Source organism: Naegleria fowleri (genome assembly GCF_008403515.1).
Source record: "Naegleria fowleri strain ATCC 30894 chromosome Unknown tig2, whole genome shotgun sequence".
Lineage (NCBI taxonomy): Eukaryota > Heterolobosea > Eutetramitea > Acrasida > Naegleriidae > Naegleria > Naegleria fowleri.
The window spans coordinates 27,470-47,609 of record NW_025407934.1 but is presented as its reverse complement, the minus strand read 5'-3'; the positions used below and the strand labels follow the sequence as shown (position 1 = coordinate 47,609).

The 20,140-nt window shown below is 38.2% G+C and overlaps 2 protein-coding genes across 2 annotated transcripts; one reads left to right on the top strand and one right to left on the bottom strand.

The window, feature by feature from the left end:
* Positions 1-526: 526 nt before the first annotated feature.
* FDP41_000289 (uncharacterized protein) lies at positions 527-14,462 on the top strand (the record flags this gene model as incomplete). Its single annotated transcript, XM_044706133.1, has 3 exons — positions 527-672; positions 856-13,643; positions 13,699-14,462. The coding sequence occupies 3 exons, from the start codon at positions 527-529 to the stop codon at positions 14,460-14,462; spliced, it is 13,698 nt and encodes a 4,565-aa protein (XP_044569103.1).
* Positions 14,463-14,589: 127 nt separating this feature from the next.
* FDP41_000288 (uncharacterized protein) lies at positions 14,590-19,537 on the bottom strand (the record flags this gene model as incomplete). Its single annotated transcript, XM_044706122.1, has 3 exons — positions 14,590-18,739; positions 18,864-19,142; positions 19,461-19,537. The coding sequence occupies 3 exons, from the start codon at positions 19,535-19,537 to the stop codon at positions 14,590-14,592; spliced, it is 4,506 nt and encodes a 1,501-aa protein (XP_044569102.1).
* Positions 19,538-20,140: the final 603 nt, after the last annotated feature.

Here is a 20,140-nt window from a genome sequence, read left to right as displayed (position 1 = left end):
TTGGACGACGAAAACGTTGGATTGCACCAAGTATAGTAGTTGTAACAATCGTGATGTTGTTGTTGGGAGATGCGGTTGTTGTGGTTCTTCTTCTTGTTTTTGCTTTTGACAAGTGTTGTTTGCGAGAGAGTGAACGCACAACTCCAAAACAAACTCGTTGCCTCCTTCTGTGGTTGTTAAAGTAAACAACAGCAAACGAGAGTGACAATTTGTTTCTTTGAAATTTTGGAAGATTGATGTTTTACCGCTTCTTGTCTTGAATTAAAATGGCTCGAAAATGAATGTGGCTGTGACTTTTCATTTTTGGTAACTTGTCAAATTGTATTTAGGGCTGCAAGAGTGGGAGAGGATGAAATTATGTTAACACTCCCAAAACGTTGGAGATAAACTAGTTTCTAATGCCAAAGAGGAGTTTTCGCAATATGTTGGTGTTGAACTCCCAACACAATTTAATTATTGCAGAAAAAATTTGGCGCCCATTTTGTAGTTTGAGATCAGCAAAAAACTAAAAAAATACCTTGAAACCATGCCTCCTGCGACTGCTTCTAAGGAAGAAAAGGAAGATTCAAAAATTACTGATGAACGACAAGCATGGATTGAAAAAACTGTGAGGAATACATTCAGAGTTTCAGAGAAGGAAACAAGAAAACTTTTGGAAACTGATGAATATAGGTAAGTTCATGAAAATGGAAGGGCAACTCTGATTAATTCGTACGATTGTTGTATTGTTGATACAATGGTGTTAATGGTCTGAAACACCTCGTTTTTGATGCTCATTCACCCATCACCTTGATGTACTGAACTTTTTCGCCATGATACAACTAATTCTGTCGGTGATGCTCGCCTCCTCTTCAGAAAAATCACAAGTACCTTCTTTGAGAATGTAGAGGCCAAGCAAATTTTCATCTTCTATAACTCGGCCAGCAATCTCAGTATCTCAATTCAAATGCCTTCCTCGTATTCGAAAAAAACAATTTACTTTATCAAAAAATCCAAAGTTTCGCTCACACCGGAAAACATTGCTAGTTCTCTCTTGGTCGGTGAAGTGTCAGAGAGTGCGCTCGAAACACTCTCCTTGGTTTCCAATCAACTTTTCCTTCCAATATTGAAAAATTGTGTAGAACAACAATCATCATCAGCTGAAGAATCCGATGAGAAAATCTCTAGAGATGTCGTAACTTATTTTCATAAATTTCTCGCTACTGTCTATGTTACTTCGGGACAAATTGAAGGAAAAACATTATTGCCAATTCCACCCGATGATGTCGTACAAGAAACTATAGATCAAGAACAAGATAAGGATATGATTCATGGCCTCGAAACAGCAGTTGTAAATTGGGCCAATCAAATCAAGGACGTATTGACCAAAGATCCCGAGATTCTTTTCACTCCAAACTATCACCCAGGACCATTGGATGAAATTGAGTTTTGGAACTCGAAAAGAGCTGATCTAGATTCAATTTCTAAGCAGTTGGCTAGTGATAAGGTGACAAGGGTCATTGAAATTCTCAAGAATAATCAGAGTACCTATATTCCATCATTTTTGAAGATGATGGAAGAGGTTGATGTAAAAAAGCAAGAGGCATTCGATAACCATAGGTTTTTGAAACCCCTAAGAAAATATTTTGAAAGTGTTAATATTAAGAGTGATAACCATTCAGAATATTTAGAGTTACCAAACGTATTTAGAAGCATTTTTCATTTGATATTTATGATTTGGAAAACTTCAACTACTTACAACAAACCAGAGCGTCTTGTTGTTTTAGTTCGAGAGCTCTGCAATGACCTAATTGATCATTCTAGAGAATATATCGGTGGTAAAGAAATTTTCAACACTGAATTTCCTGATGCTGTTGAAAAGTTTGAAAATACTTTGTCCATTTGCGGTCTGGTGAAGAAGTATTTTTTTGCCTACAAGGCCAAGGTTGAACAAGAGTGTCCTAACAATCAATGGAAAGTTGCCCCAGCATCTCTCTTCCACAGATTAGACTTATTCTTGGAGAGATGTAGAGATATTCTAAATATTTTCAATCAAGGAAGATTGTTTGGAAAATTGGCAAACATTCAAATTGGCGGTACAAAGGGTGATAGTCTAAGTAGAGAAGTGAAAGATATCCATGTTAGATTTAGTGAAGAAATTGCCAAATTTAAAGAAATACAATATGATGCTCTATTGGTCGAAGAACACAAGTTCGAAGAAGATTTTTATAACTTTAAGAACCAAATCAAGGAATTTGAAAAGAAGATTGGGTCAATCATCTCTAAAAGTTTTGAAGAAAGTAACACTATTCATGCAGGAGTTAAAGTTATTGAAAGTTTTGATGGGCTATTGGATCGTGAAAGCGTTCAACAAGAAATTGTAAAGAAACAAGGTGATTTACTTCAAACATTCAGAAAAGAGTTAAAGAGAGTTCAACAAACGTTCACCGAGTCGAAAAACGCTCCAATTATTTTCCATAACATGCCACCAGTCACAGGAGCGATACAATGGGCAGAGTCCTTGTTGGAAAGAATTGATGGACCAATGAGAAAGCTCTCTTCATTGAGCAAGACTGTATTTGACACCTCTGAAGGTAAAGAGACTGTCAAACTCCATGCTAACATTGTTGGAAAAATTAAGCAATATCAACAACAATTGTATACAGAATGGGCCAAATCTGTTGCTGAGACTTCAGAAACCAAATTGAATGAAAAGTTGTTGAAAAGAGGACAAGATGGAACTGTAACGGTAAATTTTGATCCTGCACTTGTTAGGCTTTTGAGAGAAGTCAATTATCTCCAAAAGATCAACACTCTTCACGAAGGTGAGCCTCAGTGGAATATTCCACAAGAGGCCATCGATCTCTTTGCAAAGAATGAAAAGTATAGAACACAAACAGGTAGCCTGGAGTATATTGTAAATATGTACAATGTTGTTCACTCATCTCTGATTGATGTTGAGAGACCACTCTTCCAACAGCAACTCAACAAGATTGATACCATTTTAGAGAGAGCTACTGAAGAGTTATGCTGGAAGAATGACTCAGAGATTGATCAATTTTTGTCTGAGGCTATGAATGCAGTCAAACTTGCGAGTCACACTCTTTCATGTATTAAGAAAAATATTGGAGAAATTGAAAAGGCTCTTGTTAAATGGGAAAAGAATCCAATGTTCCAAAGAAAAGAAACAAGAACATTAACAATGAAAGAGTTCGATGCTAGATCCAAGGAAATGAAATCTACATATGAGAAGATGGTTAAGAAAACCGGTGAGTTAATATCTGCAAAGTTGAGTGACTGTCTCGAGGTTTTACGAGGAGGTAAACAAAAGTCATCTGAAGAACAGATTCCACAAGAGCTAGGATGTATAGGCGTTGACGAAAACAGTACATCATGGAAAAATTTCGTTACGTACGCCAACAATATGGTTATGGATGGAATTTGTAAATCTGTAATGGCCTCCATGAGAGCTTTGTTGGAGCAAATGAGTGTCGAATTTTTGCAAAGAACTGAACAAAGTCCTTTCCTTGAAATTTCACTTGTACTTGTAAAGAAACATACCAACATACCACATCATGATATTTATGAAGCATCCTTTAGCCCCAGCCTCAATCCAAAAGATGAAGTTTCGTTTAAGGGAGTCATAGACTCATGGATTAATGATTTTTGTACAGTTTCCGCCTCTATTGCTCGGTTAGATACTGGGTCAGGAGATTATCTGAAAGATGTTATGCAAAATGCAGAAATCAAGAAGGCCATTAAGCAAATTCATGATGGTGTGGAACATGTGACAAAAGAATGTAACAAGTTTGCTGAGCAATATATTGCGCATAAGAAGATATACGAGATTGATCAGAAAGAGTATTTTGAAGAATTCTTGGAGCAAACATTACCACAAGATAATTCCAAGGGCAAAAATCACAATATTGATGTGGCTAAATTTGATGAGCAAATCAAAAAGTATCACGGTATATATGAACAAATCAAAGAACTCACAGGTTGTGACAATGCAGGATGGTTAAGAGTTGATGCTAAACCTATCAAACAAGAATTGTTACGAATTTGCACTTCTTGGGAAAAACTATTTTCAAATTTCTTGGCCAACAGTGTCTCTGAAAGGCTCAATGATATTTTCAGTTTCATGGCCACTGTTGAGAGTGGAATTGACAAGGAGGTTGTTCCTGGGGATATTACAACGTTGAGAGAGGTGATTCGATACATTAGAGATATCAAGGTTGAGACTGAGAGCGAACATGGTATCTTCCAACCTCTACAAGAAATTACTCAACTCCTTGCCTCCTACGGTATTGAGCTCTCTCCAACACTCATTTCTTCACTTGAACAAGCACCAGCCAAATGGGACGGCCTATATAAGAGATCATTGGTGAGAAGAACTGAGTTGAGCGATCTTCAAGATCAAGAATCCACCAAAGTTAAGGAACAGGGTGTTCAATTCGGTAAACGAGTTCTCAAATTCCAGGAAGAATTTAGAGAAATTACTGCATTCTTTTACAAGTCAGGATCTCAAGAAGCCTACAAATCTATTGACAAGTGGCAATTACTTCTTGTAGATATGGAGAAAGAGGCTGCAAAATTGAGAGAATTGCAAGATCTATTTGAAATTACTGTGAGCGAGTATAATGCTCTAAAGACATGTCGAGAAGAAGTTGTGTTGTTGAAGTCTTTGTGGGATATTATTGCTCACATTCTCTCTCTCTTTAAAGACTGGATGAAAACATCGTTCAAGAAGGTTGACGTGGATGCTCTTGTCGAAGAGTCAAAGAAATTGAAAAAGATTATTCAAAACTTTAATCCAAAAGCAAGAGCATGGGACAGTTACATTGGTCTGAACAATGCTGTAACAAATATGTTGACTTCACTTCCTCTTGTGCAAGACCTGAGAAATCCTGCAATGAGAAGAAGACACTGGGATGAATTATTGGAAGAAACTCATAAGAAAGGAGCCATCGATCCTGATTCCAATTTTAATTTGGAACAATTATTAGATCTAGGTCTTCATAGTTATGTTGATACTGTTCAAACCATTGTGGACAAGGCAAGCAAGGAGTTGATTATTGAAAAGAGTTTAACGAAGGTTGAATCTACTTGGGAAAAATTATCATTTGTGTTTGGCTATGATGAGGAATTGAAATGTCCAATTTTGGGTAGTGTTGAAGAAATCGTTGAAGTACTTCAAGACAATCAAGTACAATTGCAGAACATGTCAACCATGAAATATGTAGAATTCTTCATTGACTCTCTCACGAAATGGCAAATTGCACTCTCTACCATTGATAGCATTATTACAGAATGGGTAGGAGTTCAAAAGAAGTGGCAAAACTTGTACCCAATCTTTATGATGTCCAAAGATATCAAAGAAAAGTTACACGAAGATGCTGTACGATTTGCTGAGGCCGATGCAGAATGGAGAGTATTCATGGATGTTGCAAAGACAGTACCAAAAATTACTGAAGCATGTACTGAACCAACCATTCGAACAAAACTCAACTCGAGCTTGGATGTATTGGAATATTTGCAACACGTAGAAGAAAAGTTGGACATGTGTCAAAAGTCTCTCTCAGAGTATTTGGAGACTAAATGTAAGGCATTTCCAAGATTTTACTTTATCAAGGCAGGAGATGTTATTGATATTTTGAGTAAGGGATCTTATCCTAAGCTTGTCATGAAGCACATGTCAAAGATTATAGAAGCTACCTCAACGTTGACTTTTGATGAAAATTCTGATATTGCTAACGGTCTTATTAGTAAGGAGGACGAGGTCATTTCCTTCCCTGAAAAGTATGAATGTAAGGGACCTGTTGAGGATTGGTTGAACGGAGTATTGAAAACTGTTGTCAAATCTTTGACCACCATTTTAGGAGAAGCTCATGCTGCCTATGTTGAACAACAAAGAGATCAATGGGTCTTCCAATTCCCTGCTCAAATTGTGGTTGTAGCTTCTCGTGTTTGGTTCACAAGTGAAGTCAACTCAGCCTTTGAAAGACAAGAAGAAGGAAACAAGAATGCACTCAAGGATTACTATAATCAACTTAAGGATCAATTGGCCAAATTAACCACACTTGTCCAGGGAGAATTATCATCAGGTGACAGAAAGAAGATTATCACTCTCATCACTGTTGATGTTCACAACAGAGACATTGTTCTCAAGTTGATGGAAGAAAAGGCAGAAAATGCTCAAGTATTTACTTGGCAATCTCAATTGAGATACAGTTGGGACGATACCAAAGGTTGTACCATCAACATTGCTGATGCAGAATTTAAATATGGCTATGAGTATATCGGCAATTGTGGTTGCTTGGTTATTACACCGCTCACAGACAGATGTTACATTACCTTGACTCAATCTTTGAGATTGGTTATGGGAGGAGCTCCAGCTGGTCCTGCAGGTACAGGTAAAACCGAAACAACCAAAGATCTTGGAAGAGCTTTGGGTATCCAAGTCTATGTGTTTAACTGTACCGAACAAATGAATCCAGCTTCGTTGGGTAATATTTTCAAAGGACTTGCCATGACAGGTACTTGGGGTTGTTTCGACGAGTTCAACCGTATTAGAGTTGGTGTGTTGTCTGTGGTTGCCACACAATTTAAATCTATTCTAGATGCTCTCAGAGCACAAAAGAAAGAATTTATTTTCGAGCAAGAAAATATTTCACTCATTCCAACATGTGGTGTGTTCATTACCATGAACCCTGGTTATAAGGGACGTACTGAGTTGCCAGAAAACCTTAAAGCTTTATTTAGACCTTGTGCAATGATTGTTCCTGACTTTATGAATATTTGTGAAATCATGTTGGCATCAGAAGGTTTTATTAATGCCAAAGATTTGGCTAAAAAGTTCGTCACTCTCTACAGATTGAATAAGGAGTTGTTATCAAAACAAGATCACTACGATTGGGGTCTTCGCGCCATTAAATCTGTGCTCGTTATCGCAGGAGGTTTGAAGAGAGCTGAACCAACCGTGTCCGAAGATCGAATTCTTATGAGAGCTCTCAGAGATACTAATCTTGCCAAATTGTCCAAAGATGATATTGAAATTTTCAAAGGACTCATCAGAGATTTGTTCCCAAGAATTGAGATTGAGCCTAAGAGTGATCCTGAGTTAGTTAAAGCCATTAAACAAGCTACTGAAGAAAGAAAGTTACAAACTGGAGAAAATGATATTTTCATTAGCAAGGTTGTACAATTCAAGGAATTACTCGATGTCAGACACTCTGTATTCGTTTTGGGTCCGGCTGGCTCTGGTAAGAGTTGTGTTTGGAAAACTTTAGCTAAAGCCTTTGAAATTCAAGGAAAGAGAACTTGGTTCCATGTGCTCAATCCAAAATCTGTCACAAGTGGTGAATTGTATGGTTACACTCATCCTGTTTCAAAAGATTGGAAAGATGGTCTTCTTTCATTCACTATGAGAGAAATGGCAGAAACTAAAACTCCAAATCCAAAGTGGATTGTATTGGACGGTGATATTGATGCTGAATGGATTGAATCCATGAACACAGTCATGGACGACAACAAAGTCTTGACTTTGGCCAGTAACGAACGTATTCCACTCAATCCAACCATGAGAATGCTTTTCGAAATTGACCATTTAAGAAATGCCACTCCTGCTACAGTTTCCAGAGCTGGTATTCTCTTCTTGAACGAGACAGATATTGGATGGCAACCATTCAAAGAAAGCTGGATTGAGACAAGAAATGTTGAAAAGGAAAAGCAAAATCTTGATCGATTATTCTACACCTATGCTCCACACATTCTTGGATGGCTTAAAAAACATCATCATATCATTCCAAGACAAGATATCAACATGATTCAAACATTGTGTTACTTATTGGAAAGCCTCATTACACCAGAGTCATGTCCTCCAGGATGCTCTCATGAAATTTATGAATACTACTTTGCATTTGCTTGTATTTGGGCCTTCGGTGGCGCATTAGAGGACGATGAACGAGTACTTTTTAACGGCATGTTCAAGAAAGACTTCCCACAAGTTAAATTCCCAGATACAGCCACAGTATTTGATTTCTATGTTGTCACTGAGGGAGATAGTGTCCGTCTTGAACCATGGTCTACCAAAGTCCAAGAGTATATCCATGATCCTGAATTACCATTCAGCGAAATTGTGGTGAATACTGCTGATACTGCAAGATTAACTTATTTGACTGATCTGTTGGCAGACAAGAAAAAACCTGTATTACTCGTCGGTACAGCTGGAACTGGTAAGACTACTGTGGTGAAAGGAAAGCTTAGAAATCTCGATGAAGATACTCTCTATACAACGATTAACTTTAACAGTAACACCGATGCTGAGTCATTCCAAAACATTCTTGAACAATCGATTGTTAAGAAGGCTGGTAAAATGTACGGTCCACCAGGTAGAAAGAAGTTGATCTACTTTATTGATGATTTGAATATGCCAAATCCTGACAAGTACGGAACACAATCTGCAATTGAATTTTTGCGTCAACACATGGATTATGGATTTTGGTATGACAGAAATAACATGAGTACAAAGGAAGTTAGCAATGTTCAGTACATTGCAGCAATGAATCCAAAGGCTGGTTCTTTCACTGTTACTGGAAGACTTCAAAGACACTTTGGTATGTTTGCTTGCACATTCCCAGCAGATGCAGACTTGAGAACCATCTATTCTCAAATTATTAATGCTCACTTGGAGACATTCGACAAGAAAGTTCACAATATTGCTGGTAAATTGGTAGAAGCTACTATCAAGTTGCATAAGGAAGTTTCAAAGTACTTCTTGCCAACTGCAGTTAAATTCCACTATCAATTTAACCTTAGAGAAATTTCAAACCTTTTCCAAGGCCTGTGCCGCTCAACTAAAGAACACTACACCGAACCATCTCAAATTATTAGATTGTGGATGCACGAATCCTTCAGAGTGTTTTCTGATAGAATGACTGAACATGAAGATGTTGCAAAATTCAACGCTATGGCTACCAAGATTAGTAAGGATGTTCTTGATTGCGAAATTTCAGATGGTGAGAACTTGATATTTGCATCATTTATATCCGATCAAGAAGGTAACGGCCCTTACATTGAAGCAACAGATTATCAAAAATTGAAGCAAACTTTGGAAAGAAAGTTAGACGAGTACAACTCTTCACGATCGATCATGAACCTTGAGTTGTTCAAACAAGCTATTTGGCATATTTGTAGAATTAGTCGTATTTTATCAAATCCAAGAGGTAATGCTCTATTGGTAGGAGTTGGTGGTAGTGGTAAACAAAGTTTAGCTAAATTAGCTTCATTTATCAACAATTATGAAATTTCGCAAATCACTGTCACACCTTCCTACAAAATTCTTGATTTCAAGAAGGACCTTTTGGAGTTGTATAAGAAGGCGGGTGAAAAGGACATGAAGATTTCCTTCATTCTTACTGACTCTCAAATTATTGATCAAAAGCAACTTGTGTTCATTAACGACTTTTTATCCTCTGGTTACATTCCTGAACTGTTCGCTCCAGACGATGTTGAAAAATCCATTCAAGCAGTTCAGCCTGCCGTAAAATATGCTGGTAAGGATCACAACGATAAGAAAGTTTGTTGGGACTTCTTCCTTGAAAAAGTCAAAAAGAATTTGCACTTGGTTTTGTGCTTCTCTCCAGTTGGCGAACAATTACGTACATGGTGTAGAAAGTTCCCTGCCATTATGAATTGTTCTGTTATTGATTGGTTCCATGAATGGCCAAGAGATGCTCTCATTTCTGTGGCTTATAGATTCCTTAATTCTGAAGATCTTCAATTAGGAGATGAAGCCATGATCACAAACATCTCTGAACATATGGCATTTGTTCATGAGTCAGTGAGTGTTGCTTGTAAGACCTATCAACAAGTGGACAGAAGATACAACTACACCACCCCAAAGAGTTTCCTCGAGCTCATTGAAGTTTATAAAAAGTTGTTGGCCAAGAAAAGAGAAGAACTCAATAGCACCATTGACAGATTGAGCAATGGTTTGACCAAGATTAATGAATCCGAAGAGAAGGTGAAAGAATTGTCAACAGTTCTTGCTCAAGAAGCTATTGTGGTCGAAGAGAAGAAGAGAGCCACAGAGGAACTGTTAGCAAAGGTCACTAAGGAGAATACTTTCTTGGCAAGTCAACAAAAAATTGTTGAGGAAGAAGAGGTTAAGCAAAACAAGGTCGTTGCTGAAGTTAATGCTCTTGCCAAAGTATGTTCAGAAGAGTTAGCAAAGGCAGAACCGCTAATTGAAAAGGCCAAGAAGAGCTTGGAAGTGTTGAACGTGAAGGACTTCCAAGAATTGAAATCATTTACAAATCCACCAGCTTTCGTTGACGTGGTTACTGCAGCTGTCATGATTTTGAAAGCTCCAAGAGGTGTTCCAAAGAATGTTGCTTGGGCTGAAAGCAAGAAGATGATGAACAATCCAAACCAATTCATGACAGAATTAATCTCATTCAATGCTGAAACCATTCCAAAGATCCCACAAGAGAACATTGATGCCCTCAAAAATAACAAGTATTTGCAACATCCAGAGTTCAAGCCAGAATTGATTCAAAGCAAGTCAAAGGCTGCTGCAGGCTTGTGTGACTGGGTCATCAACGTGGTAGCCTTCTACGATTTGGACAAGTTGATCGAACCAAAGAGACAACAATTAGCTCAAGCTATGGAAGAAAAGGAAAAGAACGAAGCTCACCTTAGAAAGATTAGCGACAAATTGAACTCGCTTAGAAAGGCCAAAGAGCAAGCAGAATTGGAACACAATAATGCTCAACAAGAATTGATTAGAATTGAAAAGCAAAAGAAGAAGACAGAAGACAAGCTAAGTCTTGCTCACAGATTGGTCAACGGTTTGTCTGATGAAAAGATTAGATGGGCCGACTCGATTAAGGAGCTTAATGAGCGCGAGAAGACTTTGATTGGAGACGTGTTATTGGCAGCTGCTTTCCTTTCCTATGTCGGACCTTTCACTAAAAAGTACAGAGATCACTTGGTGAATGAAAAGTGGATTGTTGATCTCAAGGAAAGAAAGATTCCAACAACTGAGGGTATTGATCCTCTGTTTGGTGTTCTGGCTGAAGATGCTCAAGTTGCCCAGTGGAACAATGAAGGCCTTCCATCTGATAGAGTTTCAATTGAAAATGGTGCAATTGTCACCAATTGTAAGCGTTGGCCATTATTGATCGATCCTCAATTGCAAGGTGTCAAGTGGATTAAGAATATGGAAAGTAAGAACAATTTGCAAGTAATCCAATTGACCAAGAAGGGTTATTTAGAAACACTCATTCATGCCATCATGAATGGATATCCTGTATTGTTGGAAAATGTTGGAGAGTCAATTGATCCAATCCTTGACCCATTATTGTCACAAAGTTACACTCGAAAAGGCAGTTCTGTCAGCATCAAACTTGGTAACCGTGAGGTTGATTTTGATCCAAAATTCAAGCTCTATATTCAAACAAAGTTACCAAACCCTCATTATCGTCCAGAAATTGTTGCTCAAACCACTTTGCTTAACTTTATGGTCACTGAACAAGGTCTCGATGATCAGTTACTGGGTACTGTTGTTAATAAGGAAAGACCTGACTTGGAAGAGCTTCGTCTTTCTTACTTGAGACAACTCAGACAGTTCAAGATTGACTTGAAGAATTGTGAGGATGCTCTTAGAAATGAATTGTCAAATGCAAAGGGTGACTATCTGGAAAATCACAGACTCATTGACAATTTAGAAGCTACCAAGAAGAAATCACAACAAATCAAGGTTAGCTTGAAAGAAATTTTAGAGAACAACAGAATGATTGATGAAAGCAGACAAGTTTATAGACCTGTATCCATTAGAGGTTCTATGTTGTATTTCTTGATTGATCAATTATCCAAGATTGATCACATGTACCAATACTCACTCGAAGCCTTCATGGTGGTGTTCAATAAGGCTCTAGAAAAGGCAGAAGCTTCGGAAGTTGTAGAAAAGAGAGTGGAGAACATTGTTGATAGTATCACAGAGACACTATTCAGCTATGTGTCAAGAGGTTTGTTCGAAAGACACAAGCTTATTTTCTCAACAATGCTTTGTATTGAGATTATGAAGAAGAAGAATGAACTCGATCCAACTCACATTGACTTTTTGTTGAGAGCACCAAGAATTGATGGTATTGAAAGAAAAGAAACAGTGATAGGATGGTGCTCAGAATTGAGCTGGGCATATGTTCAAGCATTGAGTCAAATTGAAGGAACAACGCCAGCATTTAACCTACTTCCTGAGGACATGGCTGGTTCATGGAGAAGATGGAAAGAATGGACCGAATTTGAAAAGCCAGAAGAAAAACCACTTCCATTAGAATGGAAGAATTTGACACCATTCCAAAGATTATTGATTATTAGATGTCTCAGACCTGACAGATTGACAATGGCTGTCACAAACTTTGTTAGAGAACGTATTGGTGAAAAATATGTGAGAGATATTCCAGTGGATTTGGAGGTTTCATATTTGGACTCTGGTCCAACTACACCATTGTTCTTCATTCTCTCACCTGGTGTAGATCCTGTCAAGTCTGTTGAAAAGATTGGTGAAAAGTATGGATTCACAACTGCACTTGGAAAATTCAAGAACGTTTCATTGGGAGAGGGTCAAACTGTTGTTGCTGAGAATGCCTTACAACACGCATTCAGAACTGGTGGTTGGGTCATGTTGAACAATCTTCACTTGACTCCAGAATGGTTGGGTACTTTGGAAAAGAAGCTTGAACAATTTGCTGAACAGTACAGTCGTCAAGAAATGAGAGAAAAGAAGAGAAGAGAGAAAGAGTCAGCTCTTAAGAAGACAGCCTCCACAACCAAGATCAGCACTGAAGAAGCTGAAGTATCTATTGAGGTTGCAGAGTCATCACCGCCCTCTGAAGAACAAATTGCACAAATACCACCCGCTGAGGAACATCACGATGATGAAGACGAGGAAGAAGATAATGGACATCCTGACTTTAGAGTCTTCCTGTCAGCAGAACCTTCAAATCAAATTCCAATTGGTATTTTGCAAAGATCAATCAAATTGACAAATGAACCTCCTAGTGGCTTGAAAGCTAACTTGGTACGATCACTGTTGCAATTTGATGACAACGTATGGGAAGGAAGCTCCAAGCAAACAGAATTTAAGGGAATTTTGTTCTCACTCTGTTTCTTCCATGCTTGTATTGTTGAAAGAAAGAAGTTTGGACCTCAAGGTTGGAACAGAAATTATCCATTTAACCTTGGCGACTTGACCACATGCATCCTTGTATTGAATAATTACTTGGAAGATAGACCAAAAGTACCATGGGAAGATTTACGTTATGTCTTTGGTGAAATTATGTATGGTGGTCACATTACTGACGATTGGGACAGAAAACTCTGTAAGACATACCTGGAAAAGTTCATTCGCCCTGATGTAGTTGACCAAATTGAATTGTGTCCTGAGTTCTTGTCACCACCAACTAATTTAAGTCATAAGGGATATTTAGAATATGTCGAGAAGAATCTCCCTCCTGAAAGTCCTGTTTGTTATGGCTTGCATCCAAATGCTGAAATTGGTTTCAGAACAGCTCAAGGTGAAAACATGTTTAATATGATTACTGAAATGCAACCAAGATCTGCTGCAGGAGGAGGTGCTGGCATGTCTTTCCAAGAAAAAAGTTCAAGCAGGCATTAGAAGAATTTTAGATGCTCTTCCAGAACCATTCAATTTAGAGGAAATTTCTGACCGACTCGATGAAGAGAGAACACCTTATCAAAACTCGTTCTATCAAGAATGTGAATACATGAACAAGTTACTCGTTGAAATTGACCGTTCTCTGAAGGAATTACAAAGTGGTCTAGATGGTTTGTTGACCATCAGTGACAAGATGCAAGTTCTACAAAATGCCATCTATTTGAACAAGGTACCAGAAACATGGTCTGCTCTTGCTTATCCATCTCCAAGAAAGTTGGATGGTTGGTTCGACGATTTACTTCAAAGATATCAACAATTGTTGAACTGGACCGCTGATTTGCAAACTCCTAAGGTGGTTTGGATTTCTGGTTTATTCAACCCTCAATCATTCTTGACTGCTATCATGCAAACCATTGCAAGACAAAAAACTTGGGCTCTCGATGAAATGACTTTGGTTGCAGACGTGACAAAGAAGTATGCAGTTGATGAAATTGAACAAGCTGCCAGAGAGGGCGCGTATGTAACTGGTTTATCATTGGAAGGAGCCGCTTGGGACTCAAAGAAGGGAACTTTGGTGGATTCCAAATTGAAAGATCTTCATCCAAAGATGCCAATCATTCACATTAAGGCAGTTCAAAATGAGAAGGCAGATCCAAACAGTTTCTATGATTGTCCTGTCTACAGAACTCAAGAAAGAGGTCCTGATTATATCTTCACATGCAAGTTGAAGACACGTGATCCTCCATCGAAGTGGATTATGGCTGGAGCAGCCATGCTGTTGGATTGTCCAGATTCTATCTAAACGTATTCTTTAACATGTAAATATAATTAAACAAAGCAGTTCAATTTATGAAATGTGTATCAAATTCGATTTTGGTTTATAGGTCAAAATTTGAGCAATGCCTGTCCAACATCAACAAGTGTTGTGATTAAAAGAAATCATCGTCGACATCATCAAATAATTTCGAGGTGGTTGCCTTTTTCTTTTTCTGAAGCTCTGCCTCTCGTTGCTTTTTTGCTTTTTCGTCTTCTTCGTCGTCAGATTCAAACAAGAACTTGGTGGGTGTGCTTGTTTTCTGAACAGCAGTCGCTGTTGTTTGCAGCCAAGGATCTATTTGGCTAGCATCGCTTTCTTCATCGAATACAGACATGATGGGTGACTTCTTTGAAGACTGTTCTGGTGATGGTTGAACCAGTGTCGAAGAAGGGGAAATGTTGGATTGAATTTGTGTTGGAGGAGTGACTTGTTCAGTTGTTCTCTCAGCATTGGTTTCCTGTGAAGCTTTTCCATCTTGCTCCTCAGAAGGAATGAGCGAAGGTGTGTCTGTGAAAACTTGTGGCGCTTCTTCGAACACCTCTTGATGACCATTCGACTGAACATATTGCAAGTCGTCTTCTCTTTCATCCTTACCTGAAGTAATACTAACTTCTGTCTCTTGTGGCAGAGTGAGTGTCACACTATTGCTTGAGGCAGTATGATTTTCTTCGGGAGTAGAAGCAGCCTCTTCATGTAAATCCTTCTCACGTGCCTCCTCGTGCTGTTCTTCTTGACTTTCAAGAGTGTCATGATTTCCATCTTGTAAGGCATGCTGCACTTGTTGTTCTTCAGGTGATTCTTGCTGTTCAGTGTTTGATTTCATTGCTTCTTCTGAGTTTGCTTCTTCATCAGCAACATCCACCACAGGTGTGCTAGCACTTAGCGCAGAATCTTCATCCTCTGGTTCCACGAGTGTGGAGGAGGCTCTTGGAGGTTGCGCCTCCTCCTCTTCTTCTTCTGGTTGTTGTGGTTGTGTTTCCTCTTCAGTTGTTGTTGTTGTTGTTACAATGTCTTCTCTTGTTGGCATAAATTCTTCCGGGTAGGTTTCTTCTTCTTTCTTTTCTGAATCATGATGATCGTGTTGATCATGCTGCACCTCACAACTCTGAGTCATCATAGCCTTATCATTGCTCTTCTTCTTCAACAATTCCAATTCTCGGCTCAACACATCGTAACGCTCTTTCCATTCCTCTTCCACTCGTTTCCGAATATTCTCCTCTATTTCCTCATCAGCAGTAGTAGAATTTTCAGTAACCTTTCTTCCCTCTTCTTGCTGCTTTTCATAAAGAACATTCAATTCCTTCTGCTTTGCAAAAAGTGTTTGTTCTAATGCTTGAATTTTTTCTTTAAATTCTTCCGATAATTGTTCACGAATGTTTTGTTCCAATTCTTCCCTATTGAGTGGTGGTAGTGTTTGTTGAGCTACTTGTTCAGTCTCTTCTTCGTCTTCGAATTGTAAATCTTCGAGTTCATCTTCATTCAGGTCCAAAGTTAAAAGTGTTCGACGTCGAAGGATGACTTCATCCATTTCCTCTTCATTTTCTTCTTCTGGATCATAATCGATATAAATATTTGGATCGAAATTCAACAATTTAACGCCACTGAATTCCTCAGATATTAATTGAATGGCCTTCAAGCTGAACTTTTTCACAATGGTGCCCAAAAAGCTTGATGTGGCAGCAGGTGAAAGTTTCTTTCCAGAAATTCCTTGCATAAAGGTGTGATAAATTTTGTTTACAAGAGTTCTGAATATACTTGTGAAAAGAGTTCTCACATTCTCTGCCTTATTATCCAAGGCTTCCAAGAATTTCTCACGAAGTTTCTTGAGATTGGCAGTATTTTGTTCTTCCAAATCGGAGATTTCTTGATTTTTAGCTTCTAGCTCTTCGTTGAGTTCTGTAATCTTTGAAGCTTGAGTAGTGACAGCTTCCTTAAGTTTGTTCACGTGTTGTGTGAGATTGGAAATTTCTTCTGAGCTTTGTTCTTCCAAATTTCTCAACTTTTCTTTCCATGATTTTTCAATGCTTTCACGAAGCATTTCTGCTCCAGATTCTGAGTTTTTCAAACTCTTTTCCATGGATTCATTGTGCTCAGCTCGAATTCTTTCAATTTCTATTTTTTGATCTCTCTTGAGTTTTTGGATGGCCAAATTGTGTTCATTTTCGAGTCGTTGAATCTTTTCATTGAATTCTTCCTCCAAGGTAGCAATCCTTTCCTTGTGATCACTCTCTAATTTGATCTTCTTCTTCTTATTCTCTGCATTGATTTCTTCAATCTCCTTTTTGAGAACTTCTACTTCAGTTTGCAAATTTTCGATCGTCTCCTTCTCGGATTGAACTTGCTCTTGAGCGCGAGATGTTTTTCTCTTTTGTTCTGCAAGCTGCTTACGCAGAGTTGTAATGGTTTCATTGAGTTTTTGCAGTTCTTCTTCATACATGCCCTTCTCTGACAAGTTATTGCTTTCAAGACTCAAATGAGTGAGTTCCAACTGTTGTTGAGCATACTTTTCTTGTTTTTTGCGGAGTTGGGAAATTTTCTCAATCAATGAATCGACTTGTTCTCTCTCCTTTTGAAGATCTGCTTCGAGCTTCATGTTGGTGGCTAATAAATGTTGAATATTTTCAATAAGAAGAGGGCCTGACATGAAAATGTGAGATTTCTTGAACTTTCTCAATTGATAGCCATGAGTAGAAATTTCCTTTTCAGCATCTTGATCTTCTTTTTCTTCATCCTCAACACTTTCTCCGTCCAAATCGCTTCCAAACTTGACTGCATTTCTAATGAGCTGAGTGAAAGACATGTTATCAATCGTTTTCTCAATTTTGTCGAGTCTTGTCAAAAGAACGGAAACATCATCAATCCATTGATTGGTATTACCAGAGGTAGAAGTAATGGTGGTAGTTGTGGCAGCATTGCTTGTGCTGGCAGGCTTCTTAACTTCAGTGTTAATAGTTGGTGTAGAAACTTGAGAATTCTTTTCAATAGCTGTCTGAGAGGATGTATTATTTTGTGATGTAATGAGAGATTGAAGAGTCAAGAGTTGTTGTTTGAGAGCTTCAATTTCAGCATTGCTTGTAGTCGCTGCTGTCACAGGTGAAGCTACTGTGGAAACATTGTTCGATGGAGACGGTGTTAAAGTATTGTTATTATCGACAGCATTCACATTACTGGTCGTCACTGTGTTAATGGTTGCATTAGTGGTGCTATTAGCATTAACGCTCGAGTTCACAACTACACTTGTGGAAACAGTTTCTGCTTGTTGGGTTGTGATTGGTTGTTGTTGAATGGCCACATTTTGCTGTTGCTCAGTTGGGGTTGTGATGGGTTGTTGTTGTAGTGGTTGCTGCACAGATTGTTGTTGAAGTGGTTGCTGTACAGGTTGCTGTTGAGTTAACACAACTCCATAGGAATGAGCTCCAAGCTTCGCCATTCTAGACTTCAAGTCATTTTCTGGTTGAGTGGTTGGCTGTTGTTGAACGACCATTGGATTTGCGACAACGGTAGGTGTCACAGTTGTGGGTTGCATATTCACAGGAGATGTCACAACCGGTACAGTATTTTGTGGTGGCATCACTGTGGATGATGCACTCTTCAACTTTTTCATTTTCACAACCTCAATTTGGAAACATAGAATACTATTGGGAGGAATAACATTTACAACTCCGCGTTCTCCGTATGCTAAATGAGCAGGAATGACACAGAATCTACGACCTCCAACACGAACACCTTTCAATGCTTGTTCCCAACCACGAATAACTTCTGATTCTCCAAATTTGAACGAAAATAAATTAGCTGAGTTTTCATTGGTGTCGAAAAGTTTGCCAATGACGAGGCCTTTCTTTGCATCATTGTCAACAAGCCATCCAGAATATTTCACAGAAACTCTATATCCCTCCTTGCATACTGGAGTCGATGAGTCAGTGTTTCCAAGAGTGTTAGCCATTTCATTAAGATTGACTGTGGATACCTCCATATTAGGTTGACCCATAAACTTGGCAATACAAATTATTTTGGCGAATAGAATAGCATCATTTGCATTTTGGAATCCAATTGAAAATATTCTATTACTGTGCAAATCATGCAACGATGCAAATGTCGATTGACCTTGTTGCAATGTGAAAAGTGTGTGTTGTGAAGTAATTGGTAATTGAATAATAATATCTTGAGGATTTCTATAAAAGATCAAACTTGGTATTGGAAAATTGTTAAGAATTGCAGCACCTACACTGCCCAAAGGTTGATATTGTCGTACTTCATTAGAGCTGTTATTATGATTGGATGTTGAGACACAATAGGCATTGTCATGGCGTATTGAATGAAATATAATTGAATTCAATATTGAATAATAATTTGTTCACCATTTCGCACACAACACAAAAAACTTACAATGAAAACAATTGAACCACCATAGCATGCATTACAGATCCATTCTCACCTCGAGTCTTATTTGGTACTGCCATTTGGACAACATTTTGAGAATTAGCTGTTGAATTGGTTCCAACAGAACCATTTGACGAGGAATTTGTTGAGCTGATGGATGAACTGGAAAGTTTTCGTTGAAGTGAAGTAGATGGTTGTTGCTGCTGAGTATTTGGTTTGAATTTGAAATCAGCTTCACCTTGATCGTCTCCTGATCCTCCAAAGAGAGAACCTAAACGACTTCCGCTGTAGTTGTTGTTGATGAGACACAGAGTGAATTATGAAAATAAATCATTTCGAGAGATCCATGTATTGAATGTCATGTCAATTTGAGTCAATATGTTGATTGATTTGTTGTTGATATCACCGCAAAACAGATTCAACAACAGTTGGGTTTTAAATTTGTTTACGCCACAATTATTTCATCACCACAAAAATAAATGAAATTTATCAATGATTCAAACATCATTTTTCGAAGCCGATTCAAATTTTCAAGTTCAAAAATTGTCCCAATGTGTATATGGACATTCTAGAGAGAGAAAGAGAAATGAACAACACACTTACGTTGCCGAAGCGAGTGGATTTCCGTAAGCAGACGAAGACACAACACTCTCGTCATCACTATCATCCAAAAAACTCATTTTTTTAATGCTTGAAAAAATCTTTCACACTCCGATCAGCACGCACTGGAAATCGTCAGGGCGCTTGTCTTGAAATGAAGGTTACAATTCATGAAAGAAAAGGATCAGTGTTGAACAACAATTGAAAGGCGGAGAGAGCGTTGGATGATACCGTTGACGCGTCAATGTGTTGTTCATCATGAAAATGTTCAATCTTCCATAAACGTGTGGAGAGAAAAATTCAAGAGAAAAAATAAGCACGAGAAGGAGAAAGAATTGCTCGAAGCGTAGTTTGTGCGTTCAAAATGCATTATTGAGGCATTATATCATCATTAACACCAACAACACTTCTTGAAATATTCTCTCCCTACACTTCAAGCACGTCATTCGTTTCACATTCCGTAAATACTTGTATAGATCCGCAGCTTCAGTAAATTATTAATATTATTCGAATTTATTTGAAATACACAGAGAAGTCAACAACCTCTGATAAACAACAAAGATATCAACTACTGTAGCTACTTTCAAATTGTTATATATATATTATTATAATTATTCCTCGTCCTCTATCATCATCATCAGCAACAACATTGCAATACCAACAGCAATAACTTTTCAATCATC